The sequence below is a fragment of the Bubalus bubalis genome, chromosome 9, assembly GCF_019923935.1.
Source record: "Bubalus bubalis isolate 160015118507 breed Murrah chromosome 9, NDDB_SH_1, whole genome shotgun sequence".
Taxonomy (NCBI): domain Eukaryota; kingdom Metazoa; phylum Chordata; class Mammalia; order Artiodactyla; family Bovidae; genus Bubalus; species Bubalus bubalis.
Window position 1 is genome coordinate 106,650,838 of NC_059165.1, and position 16,013 is coordinate 106,666,850.

Here is a 16,013-nt window from a genome sequence, read left to right on the forward strand (position 1 = left end):
GGCCAGGACCTGCCTCGGGGACCACTCAGACCCTGACAACCCCTTCCGTGGCACAGAGATGCAGGTGAGGCTTCTTAAAATCATCAATGCTGCTTTATTTACCAAAGGTGCTGGCCCGGGGCTGGTTCCACCAGCCAGGCCCTCAGACAGCCATAGGGGGGTGGGGTGGGGGGGGTGTCCCAGCTCAGTCTTGGTGGGCAAGGCCAAGTCGGCCTCACTGTGGGGGCAGTGCTCCCTCCTGCGGCCCTCGTGGGGCTCCTGCCCAGTGGCAGCAGGGGCCAGCACTGCTGTCTCAGGAAGGCACTTTCAGCTTTGGGGTCCCCAAGAAGAACTGCAGGACGCGGTCGGCCAGGAACGCCAAGCAGAAGTCCAGGAGGAGGACCTGGGCGATGACCAGCTTGAACTGTGGGGCAGGGAGTGCTGGTGAGTCAGGTGCCAGACAGGTCTGGGCCGAGTCCCGGGACCATGTCTACGGAGCGACTCACCTCCACAGGGATGTCCACGAGCCCAAACTGGCTGTTGAACTCAGGTGAGGAGCCGAGGAGCAGGCCCACAATGGCCAGGAGGGACACGGCCAGGCTCCACACCAGGGGCCTGTTCTCAGGCAGGCTCTCCATGAAGGGTGGGCCCTGTGGGGACCGACGGATAGAGGGCTGTGTCACGGGGGCCCAGAGGGTGGGCAGGGGGTGCCTGGGCAGGGACTGGGCCTTACCTTGTAGTTAATGGCGAAGGTGGCCATCTGCATGGCCATGGCCATGATATACACTGTGCTGTTGACAAGGCTCGGCTCAAACTCTTTGTATAGGTCCACAAACTGCTCCTGCCTGCAGGGGCACGGGGGGTCAGGGCCCCTTTGGGACCCCTGCTGCACCCCCTGCCCCTCAGAGCCAGGACTCTGCTGGCCTGGCCACCCCAGGCCAACGTCTGCGCGTGTCCCTCCTGCCCCCGGCCCTGGGCGGGAACTCACTTCTCAGGGCTCCGGGCCTGGGCCTCGCGGTACAGGTAGACGAGACTCACGAAGTGCACGCAGAACTGCAGCGTGACGGTGAGGATGGTGTACAGGTTGAAGATGTTGGGCAGGGGCCGCTCTCGGGACAGTGTCTTCAGGGGCTGCAGAGGCAGGCTGGGGGTCAGGGCCCGGGCTCAGCCTGGGGTCGCCCACCTACCCTGCTTCCTGGCAGGCCTTATTAGAGAGTGGTCACTGAAGTCTGGGGGTTGCAGGTCGGCACCAGTCCCCTGCTCACTCCTCCAGCTCCTCCGTCCAGATGCCACCCCAGCCTCGCTCAGTGCCCACATGCTGCACGGCTATCACAGGGGTCTTATGACCCCCCACGCCCCTGCTCTAGAATAAACGTAAAGCCCCCGCGCCCACTACTGCTCATGGCACAGGCACGGCCAGTGCAGACCACTGCCCGTGCCCTCTGGCCTCCAGGGCTCCTGCACCAGCCCCTGACCACCTGCGACCTTCGTGGGTCTTCTCTTGCTCTTTATGTGCTGACTTGAGTGTCGGCGTCACCCAGGCCTCCCTGGCCGGCCCTGAGGCCATTCCTCACAGCCTGTGTGGCCCCACTGGTGTTCTTCCCAGCACTGCGCGCTTTCTGAGTGGTCTTAATCATCGTTTCCCCATCTGTCTTGTCCTCACCTGTGTGGCCCATCTGAGACCCCAGCCTGTGGACAAAGCTGGGCCAGAGATGCTTCACTCTGAAGAACCCAAGTGGGCGCCCACCCTGGCCTCATCTCCACCTGAAACCTGGAGGTGACAGTTCCCACCCCAGGGGCTGCTGCGCAGGTAAGTCAGACCTGCAGCTCCACCTTTAACAGCATGCCCTGGGTGGCCCAAGTGGCAAGTGATGGCCAACCAGCAATCCGAGAAGCCTCTCAAGACCTCCAGGGCAGGAATCGTGGCTCAGAGAAGCAGAGGGTGCCCTGGGGCTGGGGCAGGAGCCCCTGCTTTTCGGCTCCTGGCCCACCTTGGAGCGGGAGATGAAGAGGAAGCAGCCAGCCAGCAGCAGCCCCTGCAGCGTGGCCTGGAAGTCGCTGAACTTGACGCCCTCCAGGTACAGGACGCTCTGGCTGTAGGCCAGGATGAGGGCGTTGAGCGCCAAGATCTTGAACATCTGCAGTGTGGTCACCAGTGTGCATCGGCCCTGCTTGATCACGTGGCAAACTGCGGGGGAAGGCAGGGTGGGCGTGGGGGCCAGGCAGCATGGGCCGAGGGATGGGGCAGTGGGAGGAGCAAGCAGCAGGACTCACTGCACTGGATGGAAGAGAGCTTGGAGGTGAAGGGCGCGGCGATGCTGGCATCCCCCAGCTTCACCATGGGTGTGCTCTCGTCCTCTAGGTCCCGCAGCACCTGACTCAGGCGGTCCTACGAAGCAGGCAGATGGGTGACATCTGACCACAAGGGGGCGCTGGTGCCCCGCCTCCTCTGGAGACTCACCCGCTGGGAGGCCAGCTGTTCCTCGGGGGCTGGGAGCCCTGACCTCTGCTTGGCAGCCCTGGAGGTGGCCCTGACTCCACTGTTGCTCAGGATGGGGCTGTCCCGGGGCCGTCGCCGCCGTTCGACGACCCTCTCAGGGGCGTTGGCCAGGAGGGCCACACCTGGTGGGAGAGTGTGTCAGGAGCCAGAGCATGGAGCCTCTGCTCAACGCAGCTCTCCTGGTACCAACCCCCCATTTCACCTGCCCACCCAACCCAAGGAGTGAGCACCTCAGAGAGCATCCATCCATCCTACTTTCTACAAACTACTTATAGAAAAACAACAAGAAGAAAGCAATACCCAAATAAAGTATGTGACACTGCTGCTGCTAAGTCGCTCAGTCGTGCCCCACTCTGTGCGACCCGAGACGGCAGCCACCAGGCTCCCCGTCCCTGGGGTTCTCCAGGCAAGAACCCTGGAGTGGGCTGCCACTGCTTTCTCCAGTGCAGGAAAGTGAAAAGTGAAAGTGAAGTCGCTCAGTCGTGCCGACTCTTAGCAACCCCATGGACTGCAGCCTACCAGGCTCCTCCACCCATGGGATTCTCCAGGCAAGAGCGCTGGAGTGGGGTGCCATCGCCTTCTCTGTATGTGACACTACATAGGTCCAAAGTGATTCCCAGAGAAGTTTATTGCCAAGAGTCCTGCGGTCATGAGAAATGTAGTTGATAAACCAAGTAAATATCTGAGAAGCACTGAAAGAAGGTGGGGCTTCCCAGGTGGTGCTAGTGGTAAAGAACCCGCCTGCCAATGCAGGAGACCTGGGTTTGATCCCTGGGTCAGGAAGATCCTCTGGAGGCGGGCATGGCAACCCAGTCCAGTATTCTTGGCTGGAGAATCCCATGGACAGAGGAGCCTGGTGGGCTACATGGGATCGCCGAGTCGGACATGACTCAAGCGACTTGGCACACACACGTGAAAGAAACAAAGTTAAACTGTCTTTAAACACCAATTTGCTATCTGTGCTCTGCTGACACAGAATCAAGGTGGTAAACTCTCCTGGCCTTGGCTTTTGGTGCTCACACAGTGCCTGGGGGAAGGGCTGAACACACCGAGTTGGGTCTGGCCCATGGAACCTGCCTGGGCCCCCACCACGCTCTTTCCCAGGCACGTGTATCCCTTCCTGGCCTTGGAGCCCTTCAGATCCCCAGCCCCACCAGTCCCTGCCCCATCTCTTCACCACTGCCGCCTTACAGAACTGGCTCAGTGGCGTGCCCCTGACGGTAAGCCAGGGATGGCAGAAGAGCCCCCCTCCAACCCCCGGCTCACCCACGTCGGCGTGCTTCAGGGCACCCACGTCATTGGTGCCGTCTCCACACATGAGGGTCACGTAGCCCAGCTCCTTCAGGCTGGTGATGACGAACTCCTGTTTGGGGAAGAGATGGCGTGAGTGGGGGCTCTGTGCCATGCCCAACGCCCCACCTGCCCTCTGCCACCCCCGTACCCACCTTCTGTTTGGGGGCCACTCGGGCGAACACTTGCACGTGGGGGATGAGGCGAAGCAGCAGCTGGGGGTCCTCGGCCTGCAGGTGGGCCAGGCCGTCGCCCGTGAGGCACAGCGCGTGCTCCCGGGCCAGGGCCCTGGGGGAGCCCTGGGCCAGGGGCTCTGAGACGCTGCCGTCGATGGAGCGCCACTCACACAGGCCACCTGCGGAGCCAGGGCCAGGGTCAGGGCGGGGGTTCAGCTGTCAGGTGGACCCTCTCACGTGGACCCCACGTATGCAATCCTTGTCCTCCTCCTCTGGAGTACCTTCTTACTCCCTACCCCTCCTAATCCAGGTCCACACCAACCTGCACCCTAGACTCTCAGCACCCCACAGAGATCATCCTTGGAAGGCTCTGATACAAAGAATCAGAAAACCTAGGGCCTAAGCCACTAGAGACTGCATGAAGAGGCCAGATCCAAACCCAGATAGCGTTTGCCTACAACTCTGCTCTTCTAGGCCAGGGCACCCCATGTCACTTCCTCAGGCCAGACACTGCTTGCTATCCACTTCCCCTTTCTAGCCGGTAGGTCTAGGCCCAGATGGTGAGTGGCAAGGACGGCTGAGGGCAGTCTACCAGCCCCTGCAGCATTGAGCTGGCCCTCAGCTGTCTCAGCCCGGAGGAAAAGCAGTCTCCACCTGGCTTCTGTTCTAGCTGTTTTGCTGAAGTAGCTTGCCTGGAAAGCTAACGGTCTTGGTATCTCTGGGCCACCCACCTACGATTTCCCAGGCTCTGGAAGAGCACAGTGCCTGGGACTGGAACTGAGATCTGGGATACAACACAGACTGAGAGAAGGGCGAGGAGGCTCCGGAAGCCCCTTGGCTGGGCCACGCCAGCATCCTCCTGTCTGGCCTGCTGCCTGGTGACACCCCTGCTGCGTGCTGCTCCCAAGCCAGGCCCCGCACTCGGTGCCACCCTAGGGCATCTGACAGATTCCACCCCACCTGCTGAAGGTGCGGGAACTGGATCTGCCTCTTGACCAGTCTGATTCTGAGGCACTGCTCACAACCAGTTCGGTTACTCAGGAGATGTCAGAGACCACGAGCTCTGGACCTGAGTTCAAACCCTTAGTCACAGTGTCTCCAAATGACCCAGGTGGAGGGATTCACTTCTGTTTCTTTATCTACAGAGCAGGGACCCCCAACAACTGATCCAGCTGGGTTCCTACGTGGCACGGGGATGGCAGGCCCTTCCATGTGGAGCAGAAGGGCTGACCTGGTGAAGCAAACCAAGGTCTCCACCCTGGGTCTGGCCATGCCAAACACAAGCACCAGCAGTCCCCATGCTCTCAATGGGAGCACTCAGACAGCCAGCCAGGCCCAAGGCGGGGGAGGCTACGAAACGTGGGCTGCTGTGAGTATAACCCATCGCCTTAAGATTGCAAGTCAAAGCCGGTCCTGGAGCCAGGGGTCATCTGCAAGCTGCTACACGGGCGGGCTGTGGAGTTCCCTGGCTGGGTAGCCCGAGTGTGCTTATGGGGCAGGGCTGTGACCAACAGGCCTATATCACAGGTGCCGGAGGACGCCAGGCATGCTCACTCAGGCTGGGTACAGGGGTGAGCCACCAGGTGGGAGCTGCTCTTGGACTCAAGGCCCCCCAGCTCACGAGACAAGGGGCCTCACCTTTCCCCGTGGGAGGCTGCAGGATCAGCGTCTGAGCCTTCTCGATGAAATGCAGCTCCCGAGCCACGTGGCAGGCAGTGAGTGGGTTGTCACCTGTGATCATGACCACCTGGGGAGAAGGCAGACGCTCAGGAAAGCAGGGCTCAGTGGTCAGAACTGCAGCCTGGAGACACGGGGGCTAAGTCTCTTCTAAGGAAGGCCGCAGAGGGAGCTCTTGGCCTCCTACTGGGGACTGGGCTTCCAGAAGCCATAACGTCTGGTAGCGGTTTCTGCAAATAGTACACGTATCTGTGTCTCTGTGAGAACACTCACAGCCTTTAATCATAATATACACCAAGAACCAGCCTTTGGTGTGGACCCTCTTGGCTTGGAGCCTGGTGATGGGAAGATGGGCCCCGACTGCTGAGGGCCAGGTGAGGACAAATCATATCACAACCCCCTGACACTTCCAGCTCATTGCCCACACCCTAAAACTGCATCCTGAACCCCCAACTAGAAAACACAAACCACCAGGACTAACAGAGCAAAGCCACCAGGACGGATGTGGCCTGACTGGGTGTGGTCTCCACATCCCCTCAGCCAGTCTCCATGTCTCCCTAAGATGGGGTGGAATGGGGGAATAGGCCTCATCTCCCGGGGATGCTGGGGGCCTGAGGAAGTGAGGTGAGAAGGTGGGCACGGGGCCTGGAGCGTCCTCAAGATGGGTCAGCACGACAGTAGTCACGGTGGAGCTCAGCCAAGAGCCACGCTCTTTGCTCCAAGGCCCAGACGCCCACCCCTGGGCGCCCCACGGAGGGCCAACTGTCTTCCACTGTCACATCCCCTCTGTAAGGAGCAGCCAAGACCGCCACCCGGGGGCTGGCAGGAAGGGGGCCAGTGGCTGTACCCGATGGGAGGCGTTCTGGATCTCACGGATCACAGCCTTGGAATCAGCCTTGAGTGGGCAGGAGACCACGATGAAGCCGACGAACTTGAGGTTGCACTCCAGGGCCTCCCGCTTGACCTCCCGGGCCTGTGGATGGACACACCGGGGCCCTAAAGATTTGTTTCTCTTCTCCTTCCCCAATACCTGAGCTCTGACATGACAACAAGCTGGGGATGGGGGGTCAGAGACAGCCCCCTCCTTGCAGGAGAGGGACATGAGGGTCAGAAGGTGAGAGATGTGGGGAGGGTGAGGTGCTCTGGTGGCAGAGGGGCTGAGCAGTGGCTGGGCGGTCCTGGCTCCCCGGCGGCACCTCTACCCTCTATCACAGACAACAGTGTGGCACAAAGTCCCCGTGAGTCCACTTCTAGGACCAGAGAGTCTGGACTCTCCTTTGATAACCACTGAGTGCAAGCTGACCCTCCCCACCTTGTACAGAAAGCAGAAAATCTCTGCCCTCAGGGCGCTTGCCCTCTCTAGGAGGAGACGTGTAGTAAAAGCACAGAAACCAGAGCCCGAGTACCGTGAGAGACACGAAGGCAGGGGGTGGGGCGGAGGGGCATGGGCGGCGCAGGGCTTGGGGGCTCTGACAGGTCTGTGAATGAGGCCTGGACACAGAGGTGTGACCTGCTGCGCTTTCGGGAAGGATCTCATGGCCACTGGGTGCAAGCTAATGAAAGCCACTCGGATGAGGGCGAAGTGGAAGCAGACAAAGGAGCAGTGTTGGTGATGGGGGCAGGAGGAGAGTCTACAAGGCTGTGGGCTGTGACCAAGGGCTGGGAATGCCCCAAGACCGTACAGTGGCCAGGCGGCTGGGCAGGGCAGGGGCAAAGCTGGGGAACCCGAGGTGCCCCAAGGCCTCCTCAAGGCGGGTGTGAGCACAGGAGGTGAGACCTGGGTGTGTCCTCCAGGAGCAGCCCTGGATTTGGGGATGGGATGGGGTCCCGTAGTGGAGGGGGCATGCTGGGGAGAAGAAGAATCCGCAGGTGGAGTGCCACCTGGGGCCTCCAAAGGTAGAGGTCAGGGAGGAAGACGACGAGATTGCCACCACCGCTCGTGGTGGCACCACAGGGGGTAGAGGGTGATCCGCACGGGGCGTTGGTGGGGGGGGCCTGGGCCCTTACCTGCTGGTGAGTGAGGTGCCCCAGCTCCTTATACCCCAGCGCCAGAACTCGGGCTCCTTCCCGGGAAATCTCCGTATGAATGTGGTGGTAGTCAGGTGGGCACTGGGCGAACTGCAGGGAACGCAGGGGGAGATCACCGACCGCCCTGGACCCCCCTCCCAACCCTGGCCGGGGCTGGCTCACCATGGAGTGCAGGGTTTCGGGGGCCCCCTTCACGGCCGCGATGTAGCAGAGATCGGTGGAGCCAAGCTTCTCATAGGAGGCGAGCACGGACATTCGCTTTAGGGCACTGGCAAAATGAAAGCGCTGGTGAATTTTCAGCCCCTGAGTTTTAATACTTCGGGGGAATACTTTCTCATCTGGAAACAAATAAGCACGAGTCCTGAGGGCCTTCGCTCCAAAGAGGCCGCCAAGCCCCTACCCGCCCCCGCAGTGCCCTGCCTCCCTCCGCCCCTGTCCTCCCCCCACCTCCACACACGGGGTCTGGCTCGGGGAGGGGTCAGAGCTGGGCGATCTGGGCACAGAGGATCCTGCCCCAAGTCAGAGGCTAGCCTGTGCCCACCCGCCTGCCCCTGAGTTGAACACACAGGCATCTGACAGGTACCCACTGTCTGCCCGGGGATGTACAAGCTGGTGGCATGCCCGAGGCTCCAGCCCCTCACCTCTGGTCAGTGTCCAGTCCACGGCCGTCAACATGGCTTTCTCCAGGGGGTCACCCACGAGGGTCCCGTCGTCCAGCTGCATGAGGGAGTGGCACGAGGCCAGAGCCCGGTGTGTCTCTATGGGGATGCTGGACACAGGAGTCACCTCCTTCCCATCCCTGCAAGGAGGAGGAGCCGCTGCTTACAGAGTGGAGGGGAGTGGGCAGAGGAGGCCCTGGGGATTGCCAGTCAGGACGAGGGATGGGCCCCCACACTCCACTCCAGTCACGGGGCAGGGGGCAACGACGACAGGGTGTTAGGGTGTTGCCTTGGTCCTTGTAACGTCTGCGCCTGCTTCACGATGCCCCCAGACATCATGTGGCTGCCTGAGGCCTGAGCCACGCCACGTGTCACTGTGACTCATGCTGAGAGCTGCTGGGGGGACCCCTGGAGTAGGCCTTGGTGGGAGGGCCTGTGCCAGGCCCTCACTTTGAAAGCTTGGGCTGGGCAGCTCTCTGTCCCGAGTGCCCAGAAACACCCCGGGTGGGCACCTGGTGACCCCGACGCCCCATGCTTACCGGAGCCCAGCCACACCGCGCACCACCAGGCTGTCACTGGTCAAGGTCCCTGTCTTGTCGAAGCAGCACACCTCCACCTTGCCGGCGAAGGGGATCCGGAAGGGCTCCGTGCAGTACATGTCTGGGTGGTGGGAACCAGGGTCAGGGGTCCTGCTGGGCCCCAGCCCACTTGGCACCCCGTCCCTGCCCAAACTCACAGAGCTTGGCCAGAGCGATGAGAGAGGTGTTGACGGCCAGAGACAGCTCAATGGGCAACTCAGGGGGCACGACGGAGGTGAGGATCAGCGTGCATTCCAGAAACAGCTTGTAGCGGTTCCGGCTGGGGTCCTTGGTACCTGCACAGACAGGGCCTGCCAGTCTGGGGGCCTCGGGCCTGGGGCCAAGCAGATGGTGGGGGCAGGGGGTCAGAGCTCTTACCTTCGATCCACACGTAGGCAGCTGCCGCAATGGCAAAGACCAGGAGGAAGAGGATGAAGATGAAGGTCTCCAGGTTGTTCGCCGTCACCCTCTTGACCCCAAAGAGAATGGTGCGCAGCAGCTTGCCCTAGAGGGACGGAGGGGCAGAGGGCTTTCCTGGGAGGGCGGCAGCCTCTCCTGCCCCGCGACTGAAGACGGGGGTCAGGGAAGGAAGTGGCTGTGACTGGGGCCGGGGTTGAATTCTCCAGAAAGAGAGCTGACCATCATCTTTCCTAAGGAATCCTTAAGCCACTTCAGTGTTTACTTGGCCCAGACTGTTTGTGATCCCCAGCTGTGTGGGGTCACAGTCCGGGGTCTCCACTAGAGCCCCAGCCAGGGAAAGTGGACCTGCTCTGGGGCTTGTCTCTGCACTTGCCCCCAGCCCAGCATCTGCTACCAGAGCGCTTATGGGCCGTATGTTCTGGGGTCTGGAAAGGCTGCCACCTCAGCTGCCCACCGGTCGGCCCAGGTACCACCCTCCTCAGGACGGGGCAGGTGCCACACCTGGGACGTGTTGAATCCGGTCCTCAGGACGTAGGCCACGCACCCGTTGTCCACGGCTGGGGAGATAGACAGCAGGCGTCACTCGTGCCTACACCCCCTGGGCCTCTCTCGGGGCCGAGCAGACCCAGGTGTGGGGTGGCAGGGCGGGGACCCCCCACGCCCGAGGCACCTACGCTTCAGGCCTGCGGCGGCTTTCTGCGGGGGGATGTGCTGCACGACTTTGGTGCCCCCGAAGACGACGTGGAGCCGGGCGTCGGCCTGAAGGTCCAACACCCGGCTGGGGCTGAGGTCCTCGATGGGCTCCTGGGGAAGAGGGGAGGATGGCAGAGTCAACGGCTCATCCCACCCTGGCCTCCGTCCCTGGTCTGGAGTCTGCAGGGAGCCTGCCCGACCCTTTCAGGGCTCCGCATCCAACCTGGTGCGTGTTACCAGGGTCACGGCCCCGGTCTGTCTTCTTTCTACCTTCGTGCACAGTACTGACTCCCCGGGACCCTGTACCCAGACCCACCCTGGAGTCACACCTTCTACTTCTCCGTCAGCCCACCTCAGCCTGAGACCCCAGAGTGCCTAACTCCCTACTGATGCTGCTGCCTCTCGTCTCCTCCTTCTCCTCACCACCAGGCTTCCCTTAGTCCAGGGTGCTAACCCGCCAGGAAAGCCAGGAGCCCCGTCTGTGCCCCCTTTGTCTCCCGGGCCCCGTCCCTCCTGGGTTAAGCCCGGGCAGGACCCTGGCGCGTTTCCTCCCTGGTGAGTGTGATGCTGACAGGCCTGGGTAGACGGAGGCGCATGCCCCCCCCGCCGCCCGAGCTGGCACCTTCATCTGGGGCACTGACTCCCCGGTGAGCATGGCCTCGTCCACGATGCAGCGGCCCCGCAGCAGCAGCACGTCGCAGGGCACCAGGTTCTCCTGGGGGGAGCGGCCTGTGGGGCAGGGCGGGGGGGGGGTTGGACTGAAGCCTGAGGCAAAGGCTCCCGCGGGGCGGAGCAGGACTGGGTCTCACCGATCGAGACGATGTCCCCGGGAACAATCTCATCGCTGGCAACGGGCCTCCACTTCCGGCTTCGGTATACCTGGGTGGGGACGGGGTGCCGTCAGTTCTGGGGATGCTCCTGTGCTGTGCCCCCCTCAAGACCACAGGGACCCTCCTCCCCGCCCACCGCCCCACTGGCTGCACCTGGATCATGTGGGGCTTGTTGCCCATCTTCCGGATCTCTGACATGTTCCGCATCTGCTGCTGCACCAGGGAGGCCTCGAAGGCCACCAGCATGGAGAGCGTGAAGACACTGTAGTACCAGTACTCGTCCAGACACCAGAGCCCCACGCAGAACACCTGCGGGGCACGGGTGTCTGTTCCCAGGAAGGTGGGAGACCGCCTGAGGCGGGCTGGCCGGCAGGCCGAGGGCCGCTCTGCCCAAGAGGGCAGGGGAAGTTCTCACGTTTGGAGGTGGGCTGGGAGAGCCCCAAGAACAGGTGGGGAGAAGGACAGGCGCTGCTGCTTTACCTGGAACACAAAGAAGGGTGCCGTGGCCCGCTCCTTGAACAGCTCCGAGAAGTCAGGCACCACCATCTCGGCCCTGAAAGACAGACGGCTCACCCTGTTACAGGCAGGAAGCCCCACCTTGACTCCTCCACTTGGGGGCACCGAGGGCCTCCCTGGGCAATGGGACGCTCCGTTCAAGCCCGTCTTCTTGACCGTGCAGCGCCGAGGCGGGCATGCTGACTGCCCTAGCCCTCTGCTCTGCAGAGCCCTGACGACACCTCTCAATCTGCACTACAGGCACTTCAGGGAGTGGCCACACGCTCGGCCGGGCTGGTGGAGACAAGAGCCTGTCAGGTGGTTGGGGGACAAGGCTGGGGGGAGGAAAGGCTGACTGTGGGCCGGGAGCCCTGAGGCTGCAGAGGAGGCTGGGCAGCTGGGGGCTGTGGGGCACCCTGGGGCCTGAAACAACATGCCTGAACCCCACTCTACTATCGAGAGGGGCGGTCTGAGCTGCGATTTCCCAAAGACTCCTTGGATGAAAGCCCTGGAATTTGAGGAGGGCTGAAAGGTGCGCTCTGCAGTACTCTGGGTGGTGGCTGGCTCTGCCCAGGGGACCAGGTCAACCTGGGCTGTCTTTGTTTGGCCCTGCAGAACTGCAGTGATGTCCAGGACGTGGGACTTGAGAAAAAGAAACTGCACAGTGGCTACGTTGTGATACAAACTGAGCTCCGACCCGGACTGTCCAGGGTGCCTTCACCCGAGTGAAGGGGGTGTGAAACGGGACACCCCAGGCGGCCGGCACACTGGCCAGGGTCGGGTGGGAGGAGAATCAATGAATGCTTCCGGCAAGGCTTCCGATTAGATTGCTGGGTGCGGTAACGTTTGTAATGTTTGAAAAGCAGCTAGGTCAAGAAATAATTTCCTAGAGGTTCAGAGGGTTTTTGAGTCAAGGACAATCACCACCAGGATGGGGGCTCTGAAGCCCAGCTCTGGGCCCACCCAGCCTGGTGTTGACACAGGTGGTTCTGGTGAAGATGAAAGGAGAGAGTGCTGACAAAGCGTCTGCATTCCACCTGGTACAGACGAGCTGTTCTGATCACCACCATCTTTTTTCTTATTATCACTCATACGCTGCTGGGATACGTAAGAGAAGAGTGACAAGAATTCACATCTATAGACAAAATTTCAAACAAAGAAGAGAATTAGAAACACAAGGCAAGGATGAACAGCCCCGGGCCAGGCTCCCAGCTGCGGGCCCTTCAGGGGGTCCTATCAGCAGGCAAGTTGGGAGAGGCTAGACTAGAGCATCTTTCTCAAAGGGCGCCCGCCACATTCACCTGGGACATTTTGTTGAAAGGCAGACTTCCCCAGACCATTGAGCATACACAAACGGGGCAGGCGCCACTAACTGGAGCAGGGACTCGGCCTGTGACTATAGGGCAGAGCCCTAGCCCTGTCTCAGCAGGGGCAATATACAAGCATGCTGGGACTCACTTGTTGCTCCCAAACTTCTTCTCGGCGGCACGAATCTCCGAGTCCTCCTGGAACCCTCTGTTGCTCTGGTAGAATGAGAAAGCGTTTCCCACTGGAAAGGCCACAGGGAGAAAACGCTTCTTCTCCAGGGCATCATAGGAATACTTGATCTTCTGGAATTCGAAGGACAGCACCTCCTGCCCGTCTTCGCCCTGTAGGAGGTGAGTCTGTGGCAAGGGCCCCTGGCCTGGGGACCCCATCTGAGCCCATGCCGGAGCTGGTGGTCCCTACCTCATCGCGATGCAGGGCCACGAGCTCGGTGGAGCCGTTGTTGGGAGTCGGCACCACCTTCACGAAGGTCGCTTTGCGGGCGTCGTACTCCTGTGAAAGGCAAAGCACCGTTGCTGAGCCCTCCTCAAGTCCTAGCTCCACATTCTGGAACATGCCACTGGGCTGGCCACACCCAGGTTACCACTGGGACAAGGGACAGCATTTCACTGGGCCTTTGGTCCCACCCATATCATAAAGCCAGGGTCATGAACAGTGCCAAACGCCCAGGGCTCTGCTGACGAAGACAAATGCCAACAGGAAAAACGCTGCCTGGCACGAGGTACGCTCTCAATCCGTTGAGTCAGGCCCCATCCCAGCCCACCTGGCCTGCTGCTCCCGCTGACCCCCCGTCGCCCATTACTATTCTCACTGTGTTCTCGAGTGACAAGAACAACAAGGCTCATCCTCGCTTCAGCAAAGGGCACATGCTGTTTTTTTTCTGCCTGGAGCGCATGGTCGCACTGCTGGCTTTAGGCCTTTGCTCAAATGTCTCCTCCTCACCACCTCAAGTTCCCTCACAGAACCCGTGTCCTGGTTTTCCCTTTTGCACTGACTGTGGAGTTCCATCTCCCCCACTAACACCATGAAAGCAATGCATTCTGTCTGTTTTGTTTGTTGTTATTTCTCCAGCACTTAAGACACAGAGGCACCGAATAGAGCTGTGTTAGCGTTCTCTGCTGTGAACTGCATCCACTCCACGGCTGCTCCACCAGAACCTGTGTTGCCCTGTATTTTTTTTTTTTTTTTTTGGGCGGGGGGTGCGCGTGGAGGAAACAGCAGTGATCCTGAGAAGCAAGGCCCTGCCCCTCCAGGAGTTCATGGTCCCCAAAGCAGGCAGAAACTAAGGACAAAAGACAGAACTTCCAACCCTGGGACCGCCAGGTAGAAAGGTGCAAAGTAGTACATGGGGCCAGCCGCATGCCGCCTGCTCTGCAGATGGCATCGCAAGGTCTTCTTACACTGGTACCCTGAGCTAAGTGTTACGGGTCTCACTTTACACTAGGGGAAACTGAAACCCAGAGAGGAAAAGCACCCTTGTCTGAGATCTCTGATGTAAACTCAGATCTGCCGGTCCTAACCTCCAGCTGTTGATCTCTCCATTTCTGGAGAGGAAGTTAGTAAGTCTCACTTTTTAGCTGCAGGCTAACAGGCAGCTGGAAGTTTGGGGGTGTCACCTCCCCCAACTTCCCTCCATTCTTCTGTCCCTCACTGGGGTCTTTCATTGCACTGACTGGAAGCTACCAATCCCAGAAGTTTGAGTCTCCCTTCTGGGATAAGAGATTTCAGTTTCTCAAAAGAGAAAATTCAGTCCATATTTGGAGTCAGACAGGTAGTAGGGTGGGGTTGTTGCTTCCCTTTCTCTTTCTGGAGCCCTTGGTGCTGTTCCCTTTCTCTCTTCTTTTAGCAAACAGGTCTGGGATGAGCGGAGGCTGGCTGAAGGCTGACCTCAGTCCCCATGGCTCCACACCTGCTGGTATCATGAGGCAGGCCCAGAGGGCAGTGGACAGTCAGCTGCTGAGTGGGCAGCGCTCATCCAGACCTCAATGCTAAAGGTCATGTGTACTAGCGCGCTGTTGTATTCTGAGGGCGGCCCTCCTTAACATCATACCCTTGCAGATGGACATAAGGGTCTCTGAGCAGTTAAGTCACTTGCTCACAAATACCCACTGCTCCTCTTAAACACTGCAATTAACTGCATTTCAAGCTCATTTTAGTCGTTGTGGGGTGGAGGCTCACAGCACTGGCCAGCAGGACTGATGCTCGGTTCTCAAGATGCATAGACAGGGATATCCATCCTACAGGTCTAGCCTCACACTTTGAAAAACAAGGTAGGAGACAGACAACAAAGAAGGCAGGACAGATTCTAGGAGACTCATACTCGCTAGTATGGGAGCTAGCAAATTGCTAGGCTCTGCGCTAAGCTTTTTACAGGGTACCTTATCGAATCTAATTGACCACACCAGGGAAGAATTTCAGAAAAGGGAAGTAACCTGCGCCAGGGTCCTACAGCTAAGTCAGTTGCTGCTAAGTCGCTTCAGTCGTGTCCGACTCTGTGAGACCCCAGAGACGGCAGCCTACCAGGCTCCCCCGTCCCTGGGATTCTCTAGGAAAGAACACTGGAGTGAGTTGCCATTTCCTCCTCCAATGCATGAAAGTGAAAAGTCAAAGTGAAGTCGCCCAGTCGTGTCCGACTCTTAGCGACCCCATGGACTGCAGCCTACCAGGCTCCTCCGCCCATGGGATTTTCCAGGCAAGAGTACTGGAGTGGGGTGCCATTGCCGGTCGGAATTGAGCGAGCAGCGCAAAAGGATGGAGGGCGCCCGGCGACACCTGGGACCGGCTGAAGCAGCCCCGGCTGGGTTGGGGACCGACACGAACGCAGAGGCTGAGATCCGTGGTGAGGCCTGACCACGGTTTTGGCCGGTCTCGGGTGCGCACACTTACCGGGGTGCAGGTGAGCGCGCAGTGCGCGTGCACGGACCAATGCCCCGAGAGGACGGTGAGCGCGTGCGCCAGGCAGATGGTGGCAAGCACAAGCAGCGCGGCCTCGGGGATCTGCGCCCAGCTGCTGCCCCAGCCCCAGAAGCCGGTAGCTGCGGAACCCAGCCAGGCCGGGTAGAGTAGCCCCACGAATGGCAGCAGCGTGAGGCGCCGCAGCAGCGCCAGCCGCCGGTACGGCCACACAGCGGCGACCAGCTCGTCGCCGCTCTGTATGAGTGCCGGCCCAGCGGCAAGGAGCGTGCGCTGTTGCGGCTTGGGCTTGGGCTGCCCGGCGGGCCGGGCCCCGCAAGGAACCGCATTGCCCACCGCCGCCTCCGCCGCCATCTTTCCCAGCGCCGCGCTCGCTTCCGGGCAGAGGCACCGGCTCACTTCCGATGCTTTACTTCCGGTAAACCCTGGGGGCCGCCATGACACATGGG

At 60.5% G+C, this 16,013-nt stretch overlaps 1 protein-coding gene across 1 annotated transcript; it reads right to left on the minus strand.

The window, feature by feature from the left end:
- Positions 1-74: 74 nt before the first annotated feature.
- ATP13A1 (ATPase 13A1) lies at positions 75-15,952 on the minus strand. The gene is made up of 26 exons (XM_006080353.4): positions 15,538-15,952; positions 13,054-13,143; positions 12,784-12,974; positions 11,311-11,383; positions 10,984-11,139; positions 10,810-10,879; positions 10,623-10,729; positions 9,982-10,111; positions 9,809-9,864; positions 9,266-9,392; positions 9,046-9,183; positions 8,849-8,969; positions 8,292-8,449; positions 7,813-7,988; positions 7,630-7,740; positions 6,470-6,595; positions 5,584-5,692; positions 3,925-4,124; positions 3,746-3,842; positions 2,441-2,601; positions 2,254-2,368; positions 1,971-2,167; positions 968-1,110; positions 713-824; positions 486-629; positions 75-403 (listed from the first exon to the last, which is right to left on the minus strand). Exons 1-26 carry the CDS (start codon positions 15,916-15,918, stop codon positions 293-295), a joined length of 3,600 nt encoding a protein of 1,199 aa, XP_006080415.1. The 5' UTR covers positions 15,919-15,952; the 3' UTR covers positions 75-292.
- Between the last annotated feature and the right edge of the window lie 61 nt (positions 15,953-16,013).

What these genes read in the sequence shown, in the direction of transcription:
- ATP13A1 (XM_006080353.4), bottom strand. Translation starts at nt 15,918, where the DNA reads ATGGCGGCGGAGGCGGCGGTGGGCAATGCGGTTCCTTGCGGGGCCCGG. An exon ending in CGCGGTGTGGCTGGGCTCCG is followed by an intron (nt 8,450 to 8,848) that starts GTAAGCATGGGG and finishes TCCTCCTTGCAG; the next exon opens with GGATGGGAAGGAGGTGACTC. An exon ending in GGCACCTCACTCACCAGCAG is followed by an intron (nt 6,596 to 7,629) that starts GTAAGGGCCCAG and finishes GTCCATCCACAG; the next exon opens with GCCCGGGAGGTCAAGCGGGA.